Source organism: Conger conger, chromosome 2 (genome assembly GCF_963514075.1).
Source record: "Conger conger chromosome 2, fConCon1.1, whole genome shotgun sequence".
In the NCBI taxonomy this organism is placed as follows: domain Eukaryota; kingdom Metazoa; phylum Chordata; class Actinopteri; order Anguilliformes; family Congridae; genus Conger; species Conger conger.
Window position 1 is genome coordinate 46,447,850 of NC_083761.1, and position 20,864 is coordinate 46,468,713.

The window sequence follows — 20,864 nt, forward strand, 5'->3', positions numbered from 1 at the left end:
AAAAGAACACATTTGAGATTTCCAAATATTTATTGTCCAGATTTAATTTCACAGAGACATTTTTGTATTTAATTTTTAAAAAGTAACATATTACTGTAAGCAAGTGACTACATTTACATAAAAACTTGATCAAGGCTGTCTGAGATCAGAAGCAAGGAGCCACCAAAAGTCTGCAGAACTGTGGCTAGTTCTCCAGCATGCACCCTGCTGATTGTCTTATAGAACTGCAGGGCAGCGTTGGCTATCTCAGAGAAGTGATGCTGATTTAACGACGAATGCTGGCCACAAAAAATACTGATTTGATTAAACTATTCTGCCAAATTACTAAAATGTAATGTAAAATGTATAGCATGTTTATTTAGGACCTTATCTGTACAGAATGTTATACAGGTGCCGAAGACTTTTGCAGAGTACTGTACTTTCAGACTGATTGGGGGCCTATCCAGGTTGTATTCATGGATGACGGATGCTTCCGGACCAGGGTGCACCACAGAGGACATGGCAGACTCACCCGTCCTGATGACCACGTGGGTGGTCTCCAGGGTCACCTGGGCAGACAGGCTGCAGCCCGTCTGCTTTGAAAACTTCTTCACCACAGACTAGACAGGGAAATAAACATCAGCGCCAGTCACTTTATTTATACATTCCATGCAATAAAGCTGCCTTTCGGGAACATTGCCCAACACAAAAGTCAGAGCTAAAGCAAAGTACGTTTCTGTAAATGTCACTCAATAAAATAAGCGATGGTTTGAGAAGGTACCGGAAACAGGATGAGACGGGGGAGAGGGGGGAGAGAGGAATGAGATCGCTCACCAGCTCAGGCCCACTCAGTCCTGACGCCACCAGCACCGTTTTGCCCCGGGTGGTTGTCCTGGGAGATTGTCTGGCGGCCATGACGGAAGACTGGACAGGACCTGGTGGAGGGAGTCCCCTGTCCTCGCACGTTTGAACCGCGTCACGCTGCATGGCCGCGTTTCCTCCAGTCACTCCACTGCTCCTCAGACTCCTGCTCCTCCTGCTACGCAGCTCTGCTGGACCACAGGTACATACATGAAGGACTGACAGGGTACGTCTGAGGCTAATAACAGCAAGTCTGCTAAGCCTCTAAATAACAGCCCGCAGGCATTCTCTTAGGAATCAGTTAGTCTAGCCAGCGGCGTACTCCACTGTTAATGCCAAGTTCGGGTTTAGGGCAGGGATCATCAAATCACGGTCTTCAAGGGCTGAGAATTGCTGGTTTTCCACCCTCCCTTTACCTGGAAGTACATTGTCGTGAAGATAGTGTGGCCAATTAGTGGCATTAATTGTTCAGTTAATTACCTAACAGGGCCATATTTGATGATGATGATTGATGCATAGGGTGAGTGGTCGATGCAATATTGAATACGTTTTAGCAGGCTAGCATCCCACTAGACATTGTTGTTTCCAAGCAAAATATTTTCAAAAGCAATCATACCGCTACCTCTTACAGCTTGAGAATCTAATACCTTATCAGATGAAGTCCTGAGGCAAACTGAATTTCCTAGACTGGGGCGGCTGGGGTAAATGTGGTTTCAGGCTGATTAAGACTCGACACACATGACTTTCTAATTGGTCTTGTGTGCCTCACATAGGCGACAACTGCGCATAACAGAGAATTCAGACTCTCTTAATTGTGGGGAACAGTCTTGCTTATTGACCCCCTACCGTCATTTGCTCAACCAATACAGGTGAACGAGGCTTCACTTAATTGTGAGAAACTGCTAACACGTCCGTCATAGCAGTAACACCAGATTTTTGTAGGGACACCGGCAGCATCAAATATGACTTTATATTCTGTTTCAAGTACATATAGGAGTACATCTGACATGCAAAATAAGGTTCTCTGCCATATTCATAAGCATTACCAGTGCATCATGAACATTTGTTTGGAGCCATTTTGAATCGAATATGGACAGACGCAAACAGTCGGGTGATAAAATATGCACAAAAGCAGAGGTGGCTGTTTCAAATAGCCACAAGGTACATGTGCTCACGCAACGAATCACCTGCTGCCTTTCAGATGCTATCCCCTTCGATTTATAAAGCCTGATAGTACGTGGCCCAGATTGTCAGTCTTTACCTTCAAATATAATGCAGTCACCTCAAGCTTATAAAAAATCTATAGTATGGGCAATTCATTATGGTCCATCAGAGGCCTCCTACAGCAACCACCTTGAGAAGAACCTTCTAGAAATACTGCCATAATGCCATATTTCTCCGCACTTCACAACAAAAAAGTTCTAGATTGATACACCACCACACAACTTAAAAATCATCTGCATCTTCAAATAATCCTTCTGTGGAAAGGTATGGAACGGTCTGGAAATGTATGATGTACAACATGGCTTTGACATGGAGTGAGAAACGGTCATCTTTTCCTGCCAGCAGCAGTGTGCGCTCGGCTTTTTTTACTGTTGCCTCAAAGAAAAAAGAAAAGGTAGGTGTAAATAAATCTGTACGTCTTTTTTAATAAATGTTGTTAGGATTTTGTCGTGAAGCGTGGCGGGAGAGAGGTACGGAGGCATGTCGGGTGTCGAAGCGCGGCGATAAATCAAGGGCTGCCGCAAAGAGCGGGGTGCCCTTCGCTCTCCCCCGTGAAATGTTCAAATCCACCTCCTGTTCGGCCCTTCGCCGCCCCGCGTTAAAGGGGAGCAGAAGTAAATTGAATTAAGATAAGCCGTCGCCTTGCCGTCCTGAGAAATGAGTCCACTTCCACGCTGATGTGATACGCTTATTTTAACACCGCCGCCCTGAATAATTCCCCAGGGGCCACTGAAGCGCTGAGTCAGCAGCCTCCTTGTGTGCCGGCGGCTCGAAGCTCCGATTACGGCTGCCGAGCGCCCGGTGACAGGGAGGTGGTGGCCGCGGGCGTCGGGAAGGTGCCCATCAAAGGCAGGGATACACAGAGGGACATGCGAGACAGCTTTACAAACCTCGCCTTCAGTCGCAAAACGCTGAGCAGGGGGCAAGAGAACAACACCCCCCCCCCCCCCCCCCAGTTAAAAACAACGGTAAACCCTGAATAAATGCTTTCCATTACGCTGTCGCTGGCTTTTCTGCCTGCATCCAATTTTGGTGTCTCCAACTCGTCTTTGCCCCTTCTCCAAGCGGTCCTTTCCTTTTCTTGGTCTCCAACCCTGGTCCTGCAGAGCTCCAGGGCCTGCTGGTTTTCGTTGTTACTCTGCACTTCATTAATCAATTAGAGCAGTAGATTAACACAGCTAACTCATCTCACCTGGTTACCTGGGTCTCAACAGGGCGCTAATTTTAAGGTGAAAAGTATAACCATCACACCCAGTAGCTCTCCAGCACCAGGGTTGGAGGCCATTGATATAGCCAGCCTCACCTGTCTCGATGCTCCCTTCTTCCTGGTTGGGGGTTGCGGGGGCGGGTGTCGCTCTGGGGGCAGGCAGCGGTGAGATGAAGCCCCTCCCGCTCCGGAGGGTCCTTCCCCCGGGACAGGAGACCTGAGACAGCGTGGACGGGGGCAAGGACTCCCGCCTGCGGCAGTGGTGGGGGAAGGGGGGTAGGGAAGAGGAACAGAAAAATACCCATGACCACTAATCCCACCTTGACCCATCTGGATTTCAAAAGCAGCTTTTGGTAGAAAGAGAAGCAAAAGAGAGCGGAAAGAGAGGGAGACGGCTCAAAGACGGAGTTCTGCTACCGGTCAGGGGCGCGCAGCATGTCTGACCACTGAGCTCGTACTTCTCACTCAGAAGAAGACACAGAAAGGCTGTAAAAGCTGTATCTCGCCGCTACGCTGGATCTTTCTGCCTCTGCTCCTTTCCCAGCGGGCCACACTTACAGCGAGAGGAGCAGCCAAGCAGGAGAGATAAATTACGGTGGCACGAAACTTTCCCTTTAAGTGCCCTAAATGACAAATACGATGCAGCCGCTAATGACTTTTTTATTCTCCCCAGCATGAGCGGGCTCCACCTTCATTAGGAAGATTATCCGCCTGTCTTCAAAGATGCATGGCGTACCGAACGCGCGGAACTTTGCCCGCCGCTCCTAGAAAGACCAGCCAGAAATCGGCCTTGCCGATTGGCCAGCAACCGCCTGCCCGGAGGCCACCTCTTTTCTTATTGGCCTGTGTAAAGCCGTGCCGGTCAGGGCTTTAACGGGTGCGCCTACCTTGTGGGTGCCTCTCCAGTTCGGTCACACCACGGGGGGCTCTGGGGGTGGTCTTGAGCTAGCAAAAAAGCAGAAGGACGTGATTAACGGAGGGCAGAAAAACTGGGCTGGGAGCAAAAAAAGGGGTAACCTCTCCCTGTAAACCCTGAAGGCCCATCAAACTGCAGCTGACAGACAGGGCGAGTTCTGCTGTTGTCGTCTCCGCCCTCTGGTCCTACCTCTCTGCGCCGCTGAGCCGGGGTTCTGCAGGGACCCCTGGGACGTCTTGACTTGGAGCTGGGAGCCGTCCGCCTTCTTGTGCAGGGCCTCGGACACGAGCGCCATCATCTCCTCCAGCCGGCGCAGCTCTGCCTGCATGGCCACCTTCTGCTGTTTGGGGCGAAGAGACGGGGAGCGATGTTTACTCCGCCTGCTCCCCTGCACGCCGCCGGGGGCTGGACGTAGCAGTGAGGGCGACGGAGCGACACGGCAACTGCCAGGTTTACTTGGCATGTGCGTGCAGTTTGTCTAGGCTCCCCTTTGATCACCACAAATTTGGACCAGGGAGTGCTTCTACTCTGACACTCCTTTAGACCAGCCTGGTGTGTCTGAATCTCCAAACACACCAGGAGAAGCCAATCAAAACGGGAAAAGTGCGTTTCACTGGCAGTCCCCGTCCCCTGCAGCCCCACGCCTGGCCACCCAACCATGGCACTCCTGGAGGCCGCGGCCGATATGGATCGACACCAACCCAGGGCTTCGGCCAGACTTCATTACCGCAGCTCACAGCACATTCACTGAGAAATTCACTGCCCAAGAAAACTTCAAAAGAACCAGGAAAAGATGTACACAGCTGTCTATTCTCTTTATAGATACAATCTTGACTCTGCTTCCAAGGAAACCAAAGTATGCTCATTTCTGCAGAGGAAAACAAGTCCTCACCCACTGCCAGCCAAAGTCATGAATAGAAACGCAAACACACATAAGAGATGCACAAAGATAGATGGCGTTGTGAGCAAATATCATCTCCCCAGCTGCATTTCCTTGCCTGTAATGAAATGCAATTTACAAAGTTGCTGAGGGGTACATCTTTAACCAGCAGGGTAGTCCGTCTTCAAGCGCATGACAACTCCGGAGAAGAGGGTGAAGAGCCTGCCACCTGGTGGACATAGCTAGCATATCACATATCTTGTGAATGAATAATATGAAGCTGTACCTGGTCTCAGTGGAATTTCCGTGGCTGATGTACGGCAAAGCCCATGTGTGCACGGGCATCACGGTGGCAACAGAGACAGTAATGTGGTTGCTACGGCAACAACCAAAAAAATCCCAATTTTTGCTTTTAGGTTATGTCAATTGCTTCCGTAGAAATGCCAGCCATTACTTTGCAGCCAAACTAGCCTTAGACAGAAAGATTTGACCAGATCAATATCCCGCAGATGTCTTGTTGGATGATCCCTAAAATCTTGGTCACACAAGAAGTGTGGTAGTGCTTACTGCTATTAGTTTCATCATTAGTTCCATTAGTCGCTTAATACATCACACATTCATGGTGTAGAATTTGAATTGAAACAGAAAATGAGAGAACAATCAACAGAAAATGGCTACTCTTAGTCAACTAACCTATATGTCATTAAAATGGACAGAACATCAATTTAGTTCTGACTAATTGAATTGATACTGAGCCAGCTATCAGAGCCATCAGAGCTTCATTCCTTCCCACCAAGAGAGATTTTTCATGCCACTGTTAGAGTGCAGCTTCTTCCCACTGGGATTTTGTTGGCTGTTTTTTAGAGGTTCAGACACCATATTTCCTAGTTTTCTTATTCCCAGTTTTTCTATAAAGTGTCTTTGAGACAGTTTCTCTGTAAAAATCACTATACAAGCACAATTAAATTCCACAAGCAAGCGTACAGAAATGACTGCCTACTTTCAAAATATAAAATGCTTGTTTCACAGCACTGCAAAAAAGCATATATTATGTCCAAATAGCTATTGAGTGCAGTCAAAATACACACACAAAACTGAAAAATATCCAATATTCTAAATATTTTAGCAAAACAGTCACAAGGCATTCCGTTCCCAATTTTTCCACAGCAAGACTACACACCAAAATGTGGACTGGATTGCGGTCATTAAATGACCTATTTCTGATTGACTTGCAAATTAAAACATTAACAAGAAAGATTTTCTTAAATGGTCTCTGATTTCCATGCGACTTGGGATGACTGCAGTTGAAATAATCCCATGTACTTTTCATACAACACAAACCACACAGACCTAGAAAAAAAGAAATGTTTTTCCACTTCCATAGTTGTGCAGTGTGGCAGCGCAACTGCTAGAATTTTACATATTTTTTTTAAAGCTATACTTAGAGGCAAATGGGCCCATTAGCTCAGAAACAAACAAGCAAAGCTGTCTTATATTATCCTGCAAAACATTTTCTCCTCAACATTACTATCAGCAGAACATTAATCTAATTTTGCCATAATTCTTCATATTCAGGAATGCAACTTGCATAAGTGGTTGCGCGCATTTACATTTAAGTCCAGTTGTAATACGTAGCACAGGGTCGGGCTAGGCGGGCTGTATTGGTTTCTGGACTTCTGCCCTTAATTATGAATGGAAGAAAACCAACACCTGAGACTTAAGCAGTATCCCTTTAAGTATCACCCCTTTTCTTGACAAAAGTTTGAAAATAACATAAGGAAAATTTATACTATTCTTGAACCCTTGACTACAGGAATAATCCTGGTCTCTTTGGTAAGGTAACCCCTTGGGGTTTGTTGAGAATTACTCCAAATATTACTAAAGCAAAGTTAAAGCCCAAACACAGTGAAAGAGGAAGTGTTTATTCTCACTGAAAAGATTTTGTTTTTGAATGGACAGCTTATTGTGGCTATGGCTGATGCTATTAGAAACACAATGGAGCCACAGCCACAACACTGACCAAGCCCCCATTTGATGACAATATCACCATTCTGCATTGTTTTTTTCATAATTTTTTCTCAGGTATGCCTAGGCAGTTATCCAAAAAGGATATTTGGAGACTCCAAAAGGAAACATGGAGGTTTTTTTAATTTGCTTAATAAATAAAGTTTTTATCCTTCCCCCTGCCTGTCACCCTCGCCCTACATCTCGGTCTCAACCTCCCTCTCCATGCGCTCTCCTTAGACAGCAACAGGTCTAGAAGTACAAAAATGACAATAATAACATTTTAATACATTCATTGAGGTCCACTGATTAAAGTTGTGAAATACCCAACCCCCATCAACAAGCAAAACACATTCCACAATTTCAAATGCATAATTTAAAAGCAGGCTGGCTCCTTATTTATAAGATGACTGAATAATTAAATATTTTGAGAATGTATTTAGATGCTCACCCTATATAAAATGGGGTCATGTCACTGAAAATCCCCTCTATTGTGGAGTCAAAGTACACCTGAGAAATATTCTCTGAAGAAATATTCACACAGACGAGAGATTCCCTGGCCGTCTGAGAGAAGCTGTCTATTTAGACACAGGCATCACAAAATATATTTTTTGTTGTAAAACGTCAACCGTTTATCACATAGAATTTCAAGAACCGTTTCTGCCACGGTGCAACAGTCTCTGTGTGCGTATTGGTTATGCAGGCCAAAATTGTGTTGTTTTATGCAAGCCTAAACTATACACCGTTGGAAACTAAATGTCATTAACTAAAATTCTTCATTTCAATAACATGCACGTAGTCGGTTCTTTGCTGTACAGACGTTATACTGTAGTCGACTGCACGGATGGGGAGAACGCCTATTCTTAGCAACTCCATTACGGTTACAAGTTCCAGAGCACCTATACAAAATGAAGATAATAGCATTACTATGTACAAGTACTCTTGTAGAAGTAGGCAACAGCAAAATAGACAACAATGATGATTTCTCCAGATAAATTCTCAGTGAACAATGGACATTCTATCAATGTATCTCCGAGTTAGTACGTTCTGATAAGAAACTATTATACATTTGGTTTACTGGACCCTTGCCATGAAAAGGACACTGACATTACCATATTTCTTGTAGTATGTGGATTTCCATAGGCAAGGACCCCCCCCACGCTTGTTTTGCTACCCACATGTTACAAAGTAAGGTACTGTTGTCAGTAAAGCAATGGCATCTAAAAATAGGTTACACAGATGGAACACTTTCAAAAGGTACATCCTGTTACCATAGCGATTCAAATTGCACTGTGAAAAAAGGAATGAATGCAAGAAAACCCACACCTGAGACTTAAGCAGTTAACCCAATCATTTACAAGATGTGTCATTTATAGCTAGATTCCATGATATAAACAGCAGCTGATCAATGTGCTTGTTGTGTTGCATTTTTCTTGTGGTCTAATTTACGAGTGAATCGGTCATGGTGCACCTGGCTAATTAGCTGATTGAGCCAGGGTAGCTTGTGGCAGCAAAATCCTGCATACACACCGGCCCTCCAGGCCTGGAGTTGCCCATAACTGACATAGCGTCTTCCAGGGGACCTTATGGGAGTCTCTTCCGGTGTTGTTCGCTAACCCAAGTCATCTTCAGTAAACACATACCAGTGATGGATGACTGGCTTACAGACCTATTTCATGTTTGCAAACAGAGGATACACGCAACCCTGGGGCAAGAAGTGGCAAATGTGGGGGGAATTGGAGAACGCTGGGGATGTTAGGAGGTGTGAAAAATCTGTTCCAAGAATCAGCTGTATGCACATGCGTATGCAGAATTGCACTGTAAACCAGAGAACCGTTGCAAAAAATCTGAAGGGAAAAACTGAATGATTCATTACTTTTTGCTAATCTATTATTCTGTTATTATTCTATTATTGCGGTCTCAAGATTTGAATTTGCAAAGCAACACTTAAGTATGATATACTACATTATATTCATTATAATATGTTCTATAAAAAGACAAGAAAATGCCAAGACTTTATGATTCATAAATAGCATTCAGCATCCCAGGACAAAACTACAGTGGTAGATATGTTTTGTGTTCAATTCTTTCAGAAATGTGAAAATGGTTTTGTAGACTTCAGTGATGGATTTGTACCTTTAATATGAAATTGCCTTTAAAAGCTTCAAGTGGCAGGTCCTGAAATGACAGCAATCCCAGAATGAAGGGAGTGACAGGACTGTAATGAGAATTCTGAACTGAGGAATTTGAATTGACTGGAATGCAATGACACAATTGAAGATAATAACCAGATGCATACCCAAGAGGCCAATATAATAGTCAAACTTTCTGTGACACATCACAGACATACCTGTATTACTCTACGGCTGACAGATATGGCTATTGCAAATCAGCAACTTTGTGGTCAAATAAATATTTCTTTTATTGAGGTATGCTTGGGATGACTATCTTGCAGAATATATTGTGTATGCATATACACTTAATGAGCAATTTATTAGGCAGACCTGTATACCACCTCGTAAATGCAAATATTTAATCAGCCAATTATGGGGCAGCCACTAAATGCATAAAAGCATGCAAAGTGAATAAAAAAAATAAAAGTGATTTAGGTGACTTTGACCATGGAATGATTGTTGGTGCCAGACAGAGTGGTTTGAGTATCTCAGAAACTGTTGATCGGCTGTGATTATCACGCACAACAGTCTCTACAGTTTGCAGACAATGGTGCGAAAAAAAAAATATATCCAGTAGCAGTTCTGCAGGCAAAAACACGCTGTTAATGAGAGGTCAGAGGAGAATGGCCAGACTGGTCGAAGCTGACAGGAAGGTGACAGTAACGCAAATAACCACACATTACAACAGTGGCATGCAGAAGAGCAGTTCTGAACACACAACACATGAAACCACTAAGTGGATAGGCTACACTAGCAGACAACCATTCTGTGAAGAGAAAACATCTCACCTGAGTGCCAATGATTTCATTCGAAAACTGTGTGGATTCAACGGAGTGACCTCTATCATCTGGCAATCCCTCACCTGAAAATGACACAGATGGGGTAGGTGGAGTAAAATCTGAGATTTGAACACCTGAAAACACCTAAAACTGTATATATTAGTTAAATTACACTTACATTGCTCTGGTGTGTCAAAAAGGTCCACAGATCCTTGACTGGCTTGGACCCACTCTGGACTCGGGGCACGTTTGAGAGAGTGTTCTGTACTGGTCTGACCATTACAAGGAGGGAGGTCTCCAATCACTGGGATTGTTTTTTCTTCAACTGGTTGTTTGGACTTGTCTTGTCCGAACAGCTGAGCCAAGGAGGGAAGCTGAACTTCCTCATCACTGCCCTCAGACCCAGAGGACTCCAGCCTCTGGGGTCTCTTCCTCTTCCTCAGTCTGGGGTCACCTTCACTGCTCCACTGGGCGGTGTCTTCCACATTCCCAGCCCTCTGACTTGGGCCTGCACTGACCGTGCATTCAGTTGTGGTGCTGAGCACAACAATCGGGGGTAAGAGGTCATCTGGGGTCATTGATGACTGCAGAACTTTGTCAGTCTCCGAGTTTTGCAGCATTATTGCCTGATGCCTGTCATGGAATCCATGCGGGTCGGCTGTGGAGTCTATGAAGACAACTCCTTCATGGCACGCAGACCCTATCATCCTTTTTTTGAAGACTCCACTGTTCTCAGAGTCCTCAGAGGTGCTATTCAAAGGTTTCTGACTTTCCACTTCCCCCAAAGGCATATTATCGATGGCACTGGCAGATTCTTTAGGCACCTCCTCAGAGGCAACGAGGGCTGGGAAAAGTAGCTCAGAGTCCATGATTTGAGAACTGACAGAAAGTCTGGAGCTTGTCTCAGAGTTTTTTCTTTTCCTACCTGTAGGTGGGGCTCCATTACCAGAGTTCCCTGTGGGTCTGGCCTCAGGACCCTTCCCAGTGTTTGAGCTCTCCTCAAATAACTCATTGGAATTCTCTCCTGTCAGAATATAGCTTTTCTTCAGAAGTAGAGAATTATGCAAGCTATGGTTTGATCCATTTGTGGGTGGTACGAGGTCACTGCACAATGAGTTCTCAACTTCATTTTTTTTGGAAATGGATGGACTGGGCATTCCAACAGACTCCTGGTTCTGCTGCACCTCCGCTTCTTTCACAGTCTCCATCAGGCAACATGGCTCCAGATCCCTGTTGGGATTAAGTTCCTCGTTTATGAAGACAACCTCTGGTGCTGCTTCTTCATTTTCCTTGTCACAGAATGTTGAAGCCCTGTCTGATGAAATAGGTTTAGGAACACCCAGCTGAAATGATCTTCTCTTAGTGGCCTTGAAGGTTTTTAGCAGTTGTTCTGTGTCCTGCTCACTGTCATTCTTCTCATCTTCTTCCCCGTGAACTTGAATGACCTTGCACACAGAGTTCTCCACAGAACTATGAATTTCCAGCACGTCCTCTTGCGAGTGGTCCTGAGAAGCTTGGGAGGCAGGCTGGACACCTTTGAGAGCAGAGTACTGAATGTTAACATCAGAAGAACTTTCTGCATTTGTAATTGCAGACAGTGAACCACTTTTTTTAGTAGGGCTTTCTTTCCATTCATTCTGAACATCTACAGCTTTGCTGATGCTTGACTCAATTTTTTCAATGTTTGCCAAATCCCCGTCGACAATGCAACCAATTCTCATCATGCTGTTTTCCATCATCTTTGTTTTGGGGCTTTGAACTCTTACAACAATCTCCTCAAAGGCTGCTTTTTCCCCGGCATATGCTTTGTCGAAGTGAGGGACAGCACTCTTTGTGGATCCCACAGATCTGGTATTCCTCTTGGTCCCCTGAACCTCCTTGGTGAACACCTGCAGCCTCTTGCTCTGTCTAGTTATCCTGGCAGCCGGGCTCCCTAGGCCTTCACTACTTGGATAACTCTCAATCTGAACCTCCGTCTTCACAATCAACTGCCCATTTTGAAGCCTAACCGTAGGGTCATATGTGTCCACACCATTGCTGACGAGATCCAAGGGCTTTGCGACTTTAGCTGACCGCATCTGGGTCAACCAGTTTTCCTTCTTCCTACATTCACTCTTCCGTTTACCTTGCTTGACATTCCCCGTTTCTCCGTTCCCATCCTGACGCAAGTTGTCCACTTCTTTCCACGTACTCCCCACATTAGATCTCGCTCTCTTTGAGGTTCTTCGGAGAGACACCTCAAAAACAGGACTGTCCTCCGCTACATCTTCCCCCTCTGGCAATTGCACTTGCTCAATATTCTTTTTGTATGAGTCAGAACAGAGTTCAAGCAGGTCAACTTCCTCGTTTGGTCTGTCCTCAGATGTCTGGCCCTTGATGGGCTCTACATTTGATTCATTGCACACTGACTGGCTCACAACATGCACTTCCCCCTCTTCCTCCTCAGTATGGGGCATTTTGTCTGCAGGTGCCAATCCACTCGATGTCCCCCTGTTAGAAGCTATTTTCTGGATCTGGATTCCATCTGAAGGATGACAAGCTGACAGAGCAGTGACTCCTCTGCTTTCTGACAGCAAGGTTCTGTTGAGCCGGTTTCCCATGGATTTCCGGTCACGCCTGTAGACGACTCCAAACACTTGCTCCTCTAAGCTCTTATTATGGTCATCTTTTCTGATGGTCAAGGGTGGCTCCTTGTCTTTCTCTTCTTTGATAGTGGAGGATGAACTTCCACCATCCGACAAACAGCTATCACCGTCTTCCTCCACATCCGTTGGCGAGATCTTTAATAGCCACTCTGAAACCTTCTGAAGACTTCTTCTGCACCTTCTATCAACTATTTTTTCAGGGTCTGCATCTACCATTTTTGTTGTTGCCCTATGAGGTCGTCTACCGGTTTTCTTAGGAACCTCTTCAGGACTCTCTCTTTGTTCATGTGAAACATTATGAGATTTATCTTTCTTTGTTCTCAGCTTAATCATTTCAGCTCCTAAGGGAATAGTTACTTCCACACTGGAACCTGGAAGCTCTAAGTTGGTGGTGCTGGCCGTGCATTTATCATCCGTCAGCATTTCTGAGGCCTGGGGCATATCAGAAAGACCACTATCAAATCCTTCCTTATCCAAAGTGATCGCGCAAGAATCTTCAAGATCCATCAGTTTTGCATAGCCTTGCTGGGCTAAATGGAAAGAACGGTAAAAATAAAACTAAAATCAATACATCAATTTTAAAAAGAAACATTAGATTCATTACAAGCATCTGGATCTTGACTGCTGCATATGGCACACAGTCGGTCTTGCTGCATTTTCTTGTATCTATCCACTGCAGCTTTTTGACAGACTGACAGAAAAAGATTTGCTCACCCACTCCCTGTCATATACCCCAGGGAAAGAATCTCTCACCTTCCGCGGATGAGAAGGAAATTCTTGCTTCCTCAGGGCCTGGGGATCGGCTGCTGTCAGCCGAGTCAACACCTTGACTGTCACAAGACAAGGTTTTACCCCCATCGTACTGCATTTCCCTGGGGCCCCCCTCCTGACACCTGGATGACAAAAGAGATAACATGCTTTAAGGACAATGTGGCATGACCAGACTCAATTCCCGGGGGATGCAAGACAAATGCAACGCTTGAATGAAGGATAACAGTATTTCACACAAAACAATAGAAATAAATCCTTCTTAATATATTTTGTGCCTTTATCTGAGCTCCTTCAAGGGCATATTGTTTTAGGAATGAAACCAAGGGAAATATCAATCCCACAGAGTTGACAGCACAGGCAGTCAACTATTAATAAATGCTTTGCAAAGTACACCAACATGTCAGAAAGAGGAAGAGCACATTACCAAACTAAACTTAAAAAATAGCTACTTCTCAACTCTAAAAACTGCACATAAGGTTAAATTCATCAGCAAAAACTGATTGCTTGCACTGACACCGATGCTAGGCTTCTGTAGCTGAGAAAAATCAAACCATAAAATCGCACTGAATAGAGGCAACACCCCGAGGCTAATCAAGCCATGAGGACACACAGGAACAATCAAGAAAATTCGGATTTTGCCTGGCGGTGATCGATTGGCGTAAAACAATTTTACTGGAAATTGTGCCCTGAAAGGACATGAAATCAAAGAAGGAATAGCTTCAGGAATGACAGCTGCTTTCATGTGGACAAAGAATTACAGCAGAACATTCTACGATCTTCATTTATTCCCCATCTGACAGGATCGTATGGCGTTTTTTTTATACATCATACAATTTGTGCAGAACCATTAAATCTTTTTTTTTGGTACAATCTACACTCCTTACCGCAGGTGTTCCAGCCCTTGGGACGCTCCAGTGAAATCTAAAAAATAAAAAAGATTTTTTATTTATTTTTAAAAGAAGAAAGAAAGAAGAGAGAAGTGCGAACATAAGTGTTCATGAAATGGCAGAGTAGCTGAATTATAGACCATCTCCTGAGTGACGGAATGGTGTAGCCGTCAGAGTAGACTCACAGTCTGTGCTTGTGTCCTCCTCGTAAGCCTGGACCATGTGCTGCAATCCCTCCACAAGCCTCTGGAACCCAGGGCTCTCTTGCAGGCTTCTGCGGATCGAGGACGAGAGGGGGAGAGAGACTCAAACACTTTGGGGTGTTCAAGTCCCGCATGCAACTGAGGCCCTTTTTCATACTGCTGTGTTGTATCCTCACAGAATTAATTGATCCTGTGCCAAGTCTGAATGGAAGTCCAGCAGGGCACCATTGACCATGGGGTCACCCAGGAAGGGTGGGTTTCACTGAGCAAGCCATCACATGCCTTACTCCTCATTAATATCTCCCTCGTTTAATCAGACTCTTGCAATCTGTTGGCAGCGCTGGCACCAGATGACCTATGAAGGTCAACTGGTGGTGACTGGCAGAGTAAAAGGAAGATTGGGGTTTTTTCTTTATTGTATTTAATTTTTTAATTTTTAATTTTTTAAAGATGATGTCAGAATTAATATGGTGGACTGCATCAGTCCCTGGCAACAGTACTTGAATTGTATAAATAATGATTAAATCCACATTCCATTTCATTTCGGCCAATGTGTGCATCTTGAATTAAAAGTGAATCAAGGAGAATTTTAAGGTGAACAGATAACAATGATGCAGATTAAAACCTTCAACAAGGCACCCTTATCTAAATGAGCACACAAGAAATGCAAAGAGAACACACTCAGTCTTGTACTGAGATTTTAATAACTCAAAAAGTGGAGTAGCAAACAGAAATGAATGATGTATTGCTGTCACATGAAGCTAACAGATCATAAAAAATAGCAAGCACTATACACAGAAATACCTGGAATCTCCCTCAGGCTGAGGATGAGTGCTCCACTAAAGGTATTTGCTGAACTGTTCGTTTCATGAATTAAAATCACAGAGCATTAGGTCTCACCTTTTTGTGACCTTGGATTTGCAGACCGGACAGTTGGCCTCCTTCTTCCTGTCCAGAAGCTTCATCATACAGAATCTTACAAACAAAAGGAGAAAAGCACAAAGGCAAATGAAAGCCAATGAGGCAGGCATTCAATTAATATCTATCATATTATAACCTTTATTCAGTAAATGAATGCCATTTTTCACAATAAAATAACTGCATGAAATGTTTACTCAGACAATTAATGCAATTAATTTGACTTTAAAGGTTTACGCTATCATAACAAGCAATGTTTCATGCAATTACTTATGTTCTTTAAGCCCTTATGAGGATTTTTTTGCATTCATTACAATTTTCAATCACTATGGCAACAGGATATACCGTTTGAAAGCGTAAAAATTGATGGTTCTACCGGTAGAACCTATTTTAAGATGCCATTGCTTTAGTGAAACCAGTTCCTTATTTTGTAACATGTAGGTGGTAAAACAAGTGTGTGGGGGACCTCACATTATCTGCATTTTGGAAATCAACATCCTACAAGAAATAAGGTAATGTCAGTGTCCTTTTCACAGCAAGGGTCCAGTGAAACAAATACATAATAGTTTCCCATTCTAAAAATGTGCCAACTCGGTGAAACTTTGACAGAATTTCCATTGCTTACTTAAAATTTCTCTGGAAGAATTGTCATTGCCTGTTTTGCTGTTGCATGCTTCTACAAGAGTACTTGGTCATCTTGCCATTATCTACCTTTTGTATAGGCTTTCTTGAACACGGTGAGCCCAAGTATGAGCGTCTCAGACAGGTATTGGTAATATCGTTGCAGAGAAAATGCTTTACCCCCATCCGTGTGCAGGAAAATTCAGTTTAACTTCAGCTCATCAGAGAACTGACAAAGAGCATGTTATAAAAGTGATGACTAAAAACTCTTTTAGCTAATGACATTACATTTCCAATAGTGTATATCGCCGGCAAAACAAAACTGTAGCATTTTCAATACACATGCTGAGACTGTTGCACTTCCTCTGGCGGGGTTCCAAGGAATCTCTCTCTGAGTCAATATTTCTGAGGAACAGTGAAAACACCTTTGACTCAACAATAGAGGGCTTTTTCAGTGATGTGACCTAATTTTATATCGGTGAGCTAAATGCATTCTCAAAATATTGTATTATTATTCAGTATGCTTATGAATACGGAGCCAGCCTGCTTTTGAATAACAATTAGCATGAAAAATTGTGGAATGTGTCTGACAAAAACCTCAATCAATGAGCCTCAATTAATATATTATACAAGATGTTATTATTGTCATTTTTGTACTTATTTTTTTATGATCTTCTCGATCTGTTGCTGTCTGAGGATGGCTGCAAGAAGGTTAAGACAGATAAGTAGGGAAAGGATGACAGGCAGGGGGTAAGGGAAAACACTTTTTTTCAGGATAAAGTGTTGTATAGTTTAGTTATCAAAATACAGTATTTTACACCTCATAAGACCCCCAATATCATTTAGATTTGGAGTCTCCAAATGTCCTTTTTGGAAAACTGCCTAGACATACAGTCGTATGCAAAAATTTGAGCACCCTAGTCAAAAAGCCTTTAACAATTAATATCTTGGTGAACAGAAGCAAACATGAACAGAGTTACCTTTATATAAATTTGAAAGCAAGACGCTTTTCAATTTTACGGTTTACAAATGATGAAAAGGGCCCTGGGCAAAAGACTGGGAACCCTTTTGGATTATTCTTTGTTGCTTTTTAAAAAGATGATTACTAAGGCCCAGACCCAGGTGATTTACTCGTTAGGGCTTCAATGAGTCAGGTGAGTATAATTCCAGGGCTGAACTTTTTATTCTGAAGTAACTCCATGCCTTCTAAAGTATCCAAGTATTGTCTGGTGTTAACAACCATGGGTTCCTCTGAACAGTTCCTTTAACATTCCTTACTTATCTGCATCCACAGCCACATTCATGCAAACCGTACAGCCAACTCAAGAGAGTAGAGAAGAATCTGTGGCTCACCTCCACCAAAACATGGTGTCACTACTACTTCTGGTCACACCGCAGACTACAGCTAAGCCGGCACACAGTGGAGTAGGAGGAAGACCTGTCATTTGTGGCTTTGACATGCAGTCTACGCCAGACCAGTGGGGGCCGCATAATACATTGAGGAGAGAAACAAAGGACCCCAAGCCAACTGAACTCACTCATATCCTAGGCAAGCACCAATTGCACATCGCCTTATGAAGCTCCCAGAGTCCTGGTAGGCACCGGATTTGACCCGAAGTTAAGACTCAGCCATGCACCCCAGCATAGCCCCTTCACCCGAAACTTGTGAATGATGTTGTGCATGGACGTGAATGTTATTTTTACTTTCCCGTTCCTGAAGTAACCAAACACCAACAAAAATGAAACAATAGAACACTGCCTAAAGCAAACAGGCTTTAAATCTGTAAAACTGCATGGAGTACAACACAACAGCAACTGACCTGCAGAACTGGTGGTCACACTTGGTGGAGATGGGCATGCTCAACAAATCCAAACTGCAAAAATGAACAAAAACAAATTCTTACCGTATGAAAGTGAAAGACATGATCAGATAAAGCACAAAGGCGGTGACAGACCTCTTGGACCTTGGGGGGCGCTGTTAAAGTCTGTGGCTCATTTTTAATAATGGGTTAAACATTGCCATGTTTAGGGTGAAATTCGTCTGGATACATGGTCCATTGGTTCATTCTACTGTTGTTATCATATCTAAAGACATGCAGGTTAGTTACTACAGATGAAAATGAGCTCATTAGCTAACTCTGGCACATTTACATTGATGTGGAAACTGAAAATGTTGATTAATGTGCACTGTTCCTGGTGTATATATATATATATATAATTTTTAAATGTACATTAATAAACACCAATGTTTCCTTGGATTACAACCAGGGATTTAGCCTTGGCTCATAAACAGATTTGTTCATTTATTACAAATATGTTTCCGACGTCAAAGAGCAAAATTTATTACTGACGTTTGAGGATAAAGTAATCAAAGTAAATTAGCTAGCTCCCATACATTTCAACAAAAGGTGATGAGTTACAGATAAAATAATCGCTTACCATATTGGACACTGCAGGTTCTCCCGAATTACGGAGATGCCCCGTTTAACATCTGTTGCCTTTGGCGCTTTCATTATCTTCTTTCACAGCATACAGTGCAAACAGCAAGGGTGCTGTCACATACGATTGACCATCGCTGCAAGTTGAGAAAATGTTCAAGTATAAAAAATAATAATAATGAAAAAAAACAAAAAAACATCTACGTGTGGGGTCAGTGATTTTAGCATGACAAGTAACATCACAAATAATACCGGTCAGACAGCTAACCGGGCACCGTTCTGAAGGGTCAATGACGCCGGGTGACAAGCAAGGCTGGATAACACAAGTTTTTAAATAAATGGACAATTGATTAAGTTGAGAACACAACAACAGTGTGGTGTCATGTACTACGAGCATTTTCAGACATTTACCAGGATCACTTCTCAGCATCAGACGAACAACACATCGAACTGTAATCTACAGCAAGTGCATTTTTATACAATACATAGTAATAAATGTTTTATTTCCTGAGCAGTTCATACTTGAATATTTACTCAACTTGAAGATTTACTGGTTACAAGGTGGTAATTAAAATTAATTTTGAAAATGAATCTCCCCTGTGACATTAGAGACTGATGTCATAATTCTAAATTAAAGTAGATACATTTGCTGAAAATACAGTTTTTAGAATCCCTTCCCACTTACCCATAAATAGTCAACTAACAGAGACAGGGAGTTATAGCCAAAGTCTGGTGCACTCTCTTAAACGAGTCATTCAGCGAGGCCCAGCACCTAGTTAGGAAATTGACGTAAATTATCAGATAGCTAGGGCTTATATTTCATTTTTAACGTTAGCCAGTTAGTTAGACTACCTACCAGGAACACGATTATATGTTCGCAAATTAGCCAACGTTAGTATTATGCGGCTACAAACCCGCAACATACAGATGAGTTTTGTTTACACTACCGTTACGTCAACGTTATATGTGCTAGGCAGGGCTAGCTATGTTTTGTAAACCAGAGCGCTGCTTAAATCAACGTTGACTCAAAGTTAATTAGAAAAAAGTCTATTTTTCCATCAACACTCGTTTGGGCTATTGTTTACAGTAGATTGCTAATACAGAAAACTAACTCAACTGATGTAGCTAACACCGTTAGCTACGGAACCGGATGACTGGCTAAGATTTGCAATTCGTAAAACTGACAAATTGTTTTGTCAGTAGATTAAGTAAGGCAATACAATGTGCGTATTCCACTACACACCAAACACGATTGACCGAATACTTACGCTTTTTTTTTTCTTTCTTTTTTTTTTTACTTCGCAAACTATCTTAGCTAGCTTTATTAGCCGCTTTACGTTGCTTTAAGTTTTCCCGCATCTGGGGTGTCACGTGAACAAGAGACCGCCTATCCAGCATCGCTTCCTGCTTTGCTCAGCTTCCAAATCCAATCCCCTAGGACACCTGCCAGAATATCACCTTCCCCCTTTCTAATGCGTCACTAGTGCAGTGTTTCTGCACTTGAACTGTCTTTGTGAAGCAGTACATACGGTAGTCACCAGAAATGGGATTTGTCCATAACACTGGACAGATTTGATGGCAATATCACCAAAAATGAGCATTCTGCATTGTTTTTTTTCTTTCTATGCTGTCTAGGCAGTTTTCCAAAAAGGACATTTGGAGACTGCAAAAGGATTCATTTTTCTTACTAGTGCTTTTGCAACACTTTTTATCCTGTAAAAAAGTGTTTTCACTTCCCCGGCCTGTCACCCTCTCTCTACCTCTTTGCCTCAACCTCCCTCTCCTTCCAATCTCCTCAGACAGCAACAGGTCGAGATGATCATAAAAAATAAGTACAAAAATAACAATAATAACATTTTGTATACTAATATATTCATTGAGGTCGAATGATTGAAGTTTTTGGCTAATACCCAACCCCCATCAACAAGTCAAACACATTCCATAATTTCACATGCTATTTATTATTCAAAAGCAGGCTTGCTCCTTATTTATAAGCTTACTGAATAATAATCAAATGCTTTGAGAATGTATTTAGATGTTCACCCTATATAAAATGGGGTCACGTCACTGAAAATGCGCTCTATTGTGGAGGGCAAAGGTGCTTTCACTGTTCATTCACTGTTGAAAAATTCACTCACAAAACAGTACAGTTTCATTACACAGGTTAAAAAATGCTGTGTTGTTTTATGCAAGCTTAACAAATTATAGACAGTTGGAAATGTATTGTCATTAGCCAAAATGCTTTTCAGTCATTACTTCAATAACATGCGCATAGTCAGTTCTTTGCTGGACAGAATATGTGATATACCCAACAACCAAAATAACCATTTGTACCCAGAGTTTAGATCACAATTTTT

The 20,864-nt window shown here is 42.9% G+C and overlaps 1 protein-coding gene across 1 annotated transcript in view; it reads right to left on the reverse strand.

The window, feature by feature from the left end:
- LOC133121235 (uncharacterized) overlaps positions 1-19,861 on the reverse strand; it is a 33,827-nt gene extending 13,966 nt beyond the window's left edge. The window contains exons 1-15 of the mRNA XM_061230440.1: positions 19,776-19,861; positions 19,193-19,279; positions 18,509-18,644; positions 17,890-17,943; positions 15,431-15,505; positions 14,513-14,601; positions 14,325-14,361; positions 13,423-13,562; positions 10,203-13,199; positions 10,034-10,107; positions 4,377-4,527; positions 4,159-4,216; positions 3,368-3,522; positions 814-1,028; positions 512-599 (exon numbers count right to left, since the gene is read on the reverse strand). Of these exons, the coding sequence (XP_061086424.1) occupies positions 512-599; positions 814-1,028; positions 3,368-3,522; positions 4,159-4,216; positions 4,377-4,527; positions 10,034-10,107; positions 10,203-13,199; positions 13,423-13,562; positions 14,325-14,361; positions 14,513-14,601; positions 15,431-15,505; positions 17,890-17,943; positions 18,509-18,582 (4,207 nt within the window). The 5' untranslated portion in view covers positions 18,583-18,644; positions 19,193-19,279; positions 19,776-19,861. The remainder of the gene's footprint in view (positions 1-511; positions 600-813; positions 1,029-3,367; positions 3,523-4,158; positions 4,217-4,376; positions 4,528-10,033; positions 10,108-10,202; positions 13,200-13,422; positions 13,563-14,324; positions 14,362-14,512; positions 14,602-15,430; positions 15,506-17,889; positions 17,944-18,508; positions 18,645-19,192; positions 19,280-19,775) is intronic.
- Between the last annotated feature and the right edge of the window lie 1,003 nt (positions 19,862-20,864).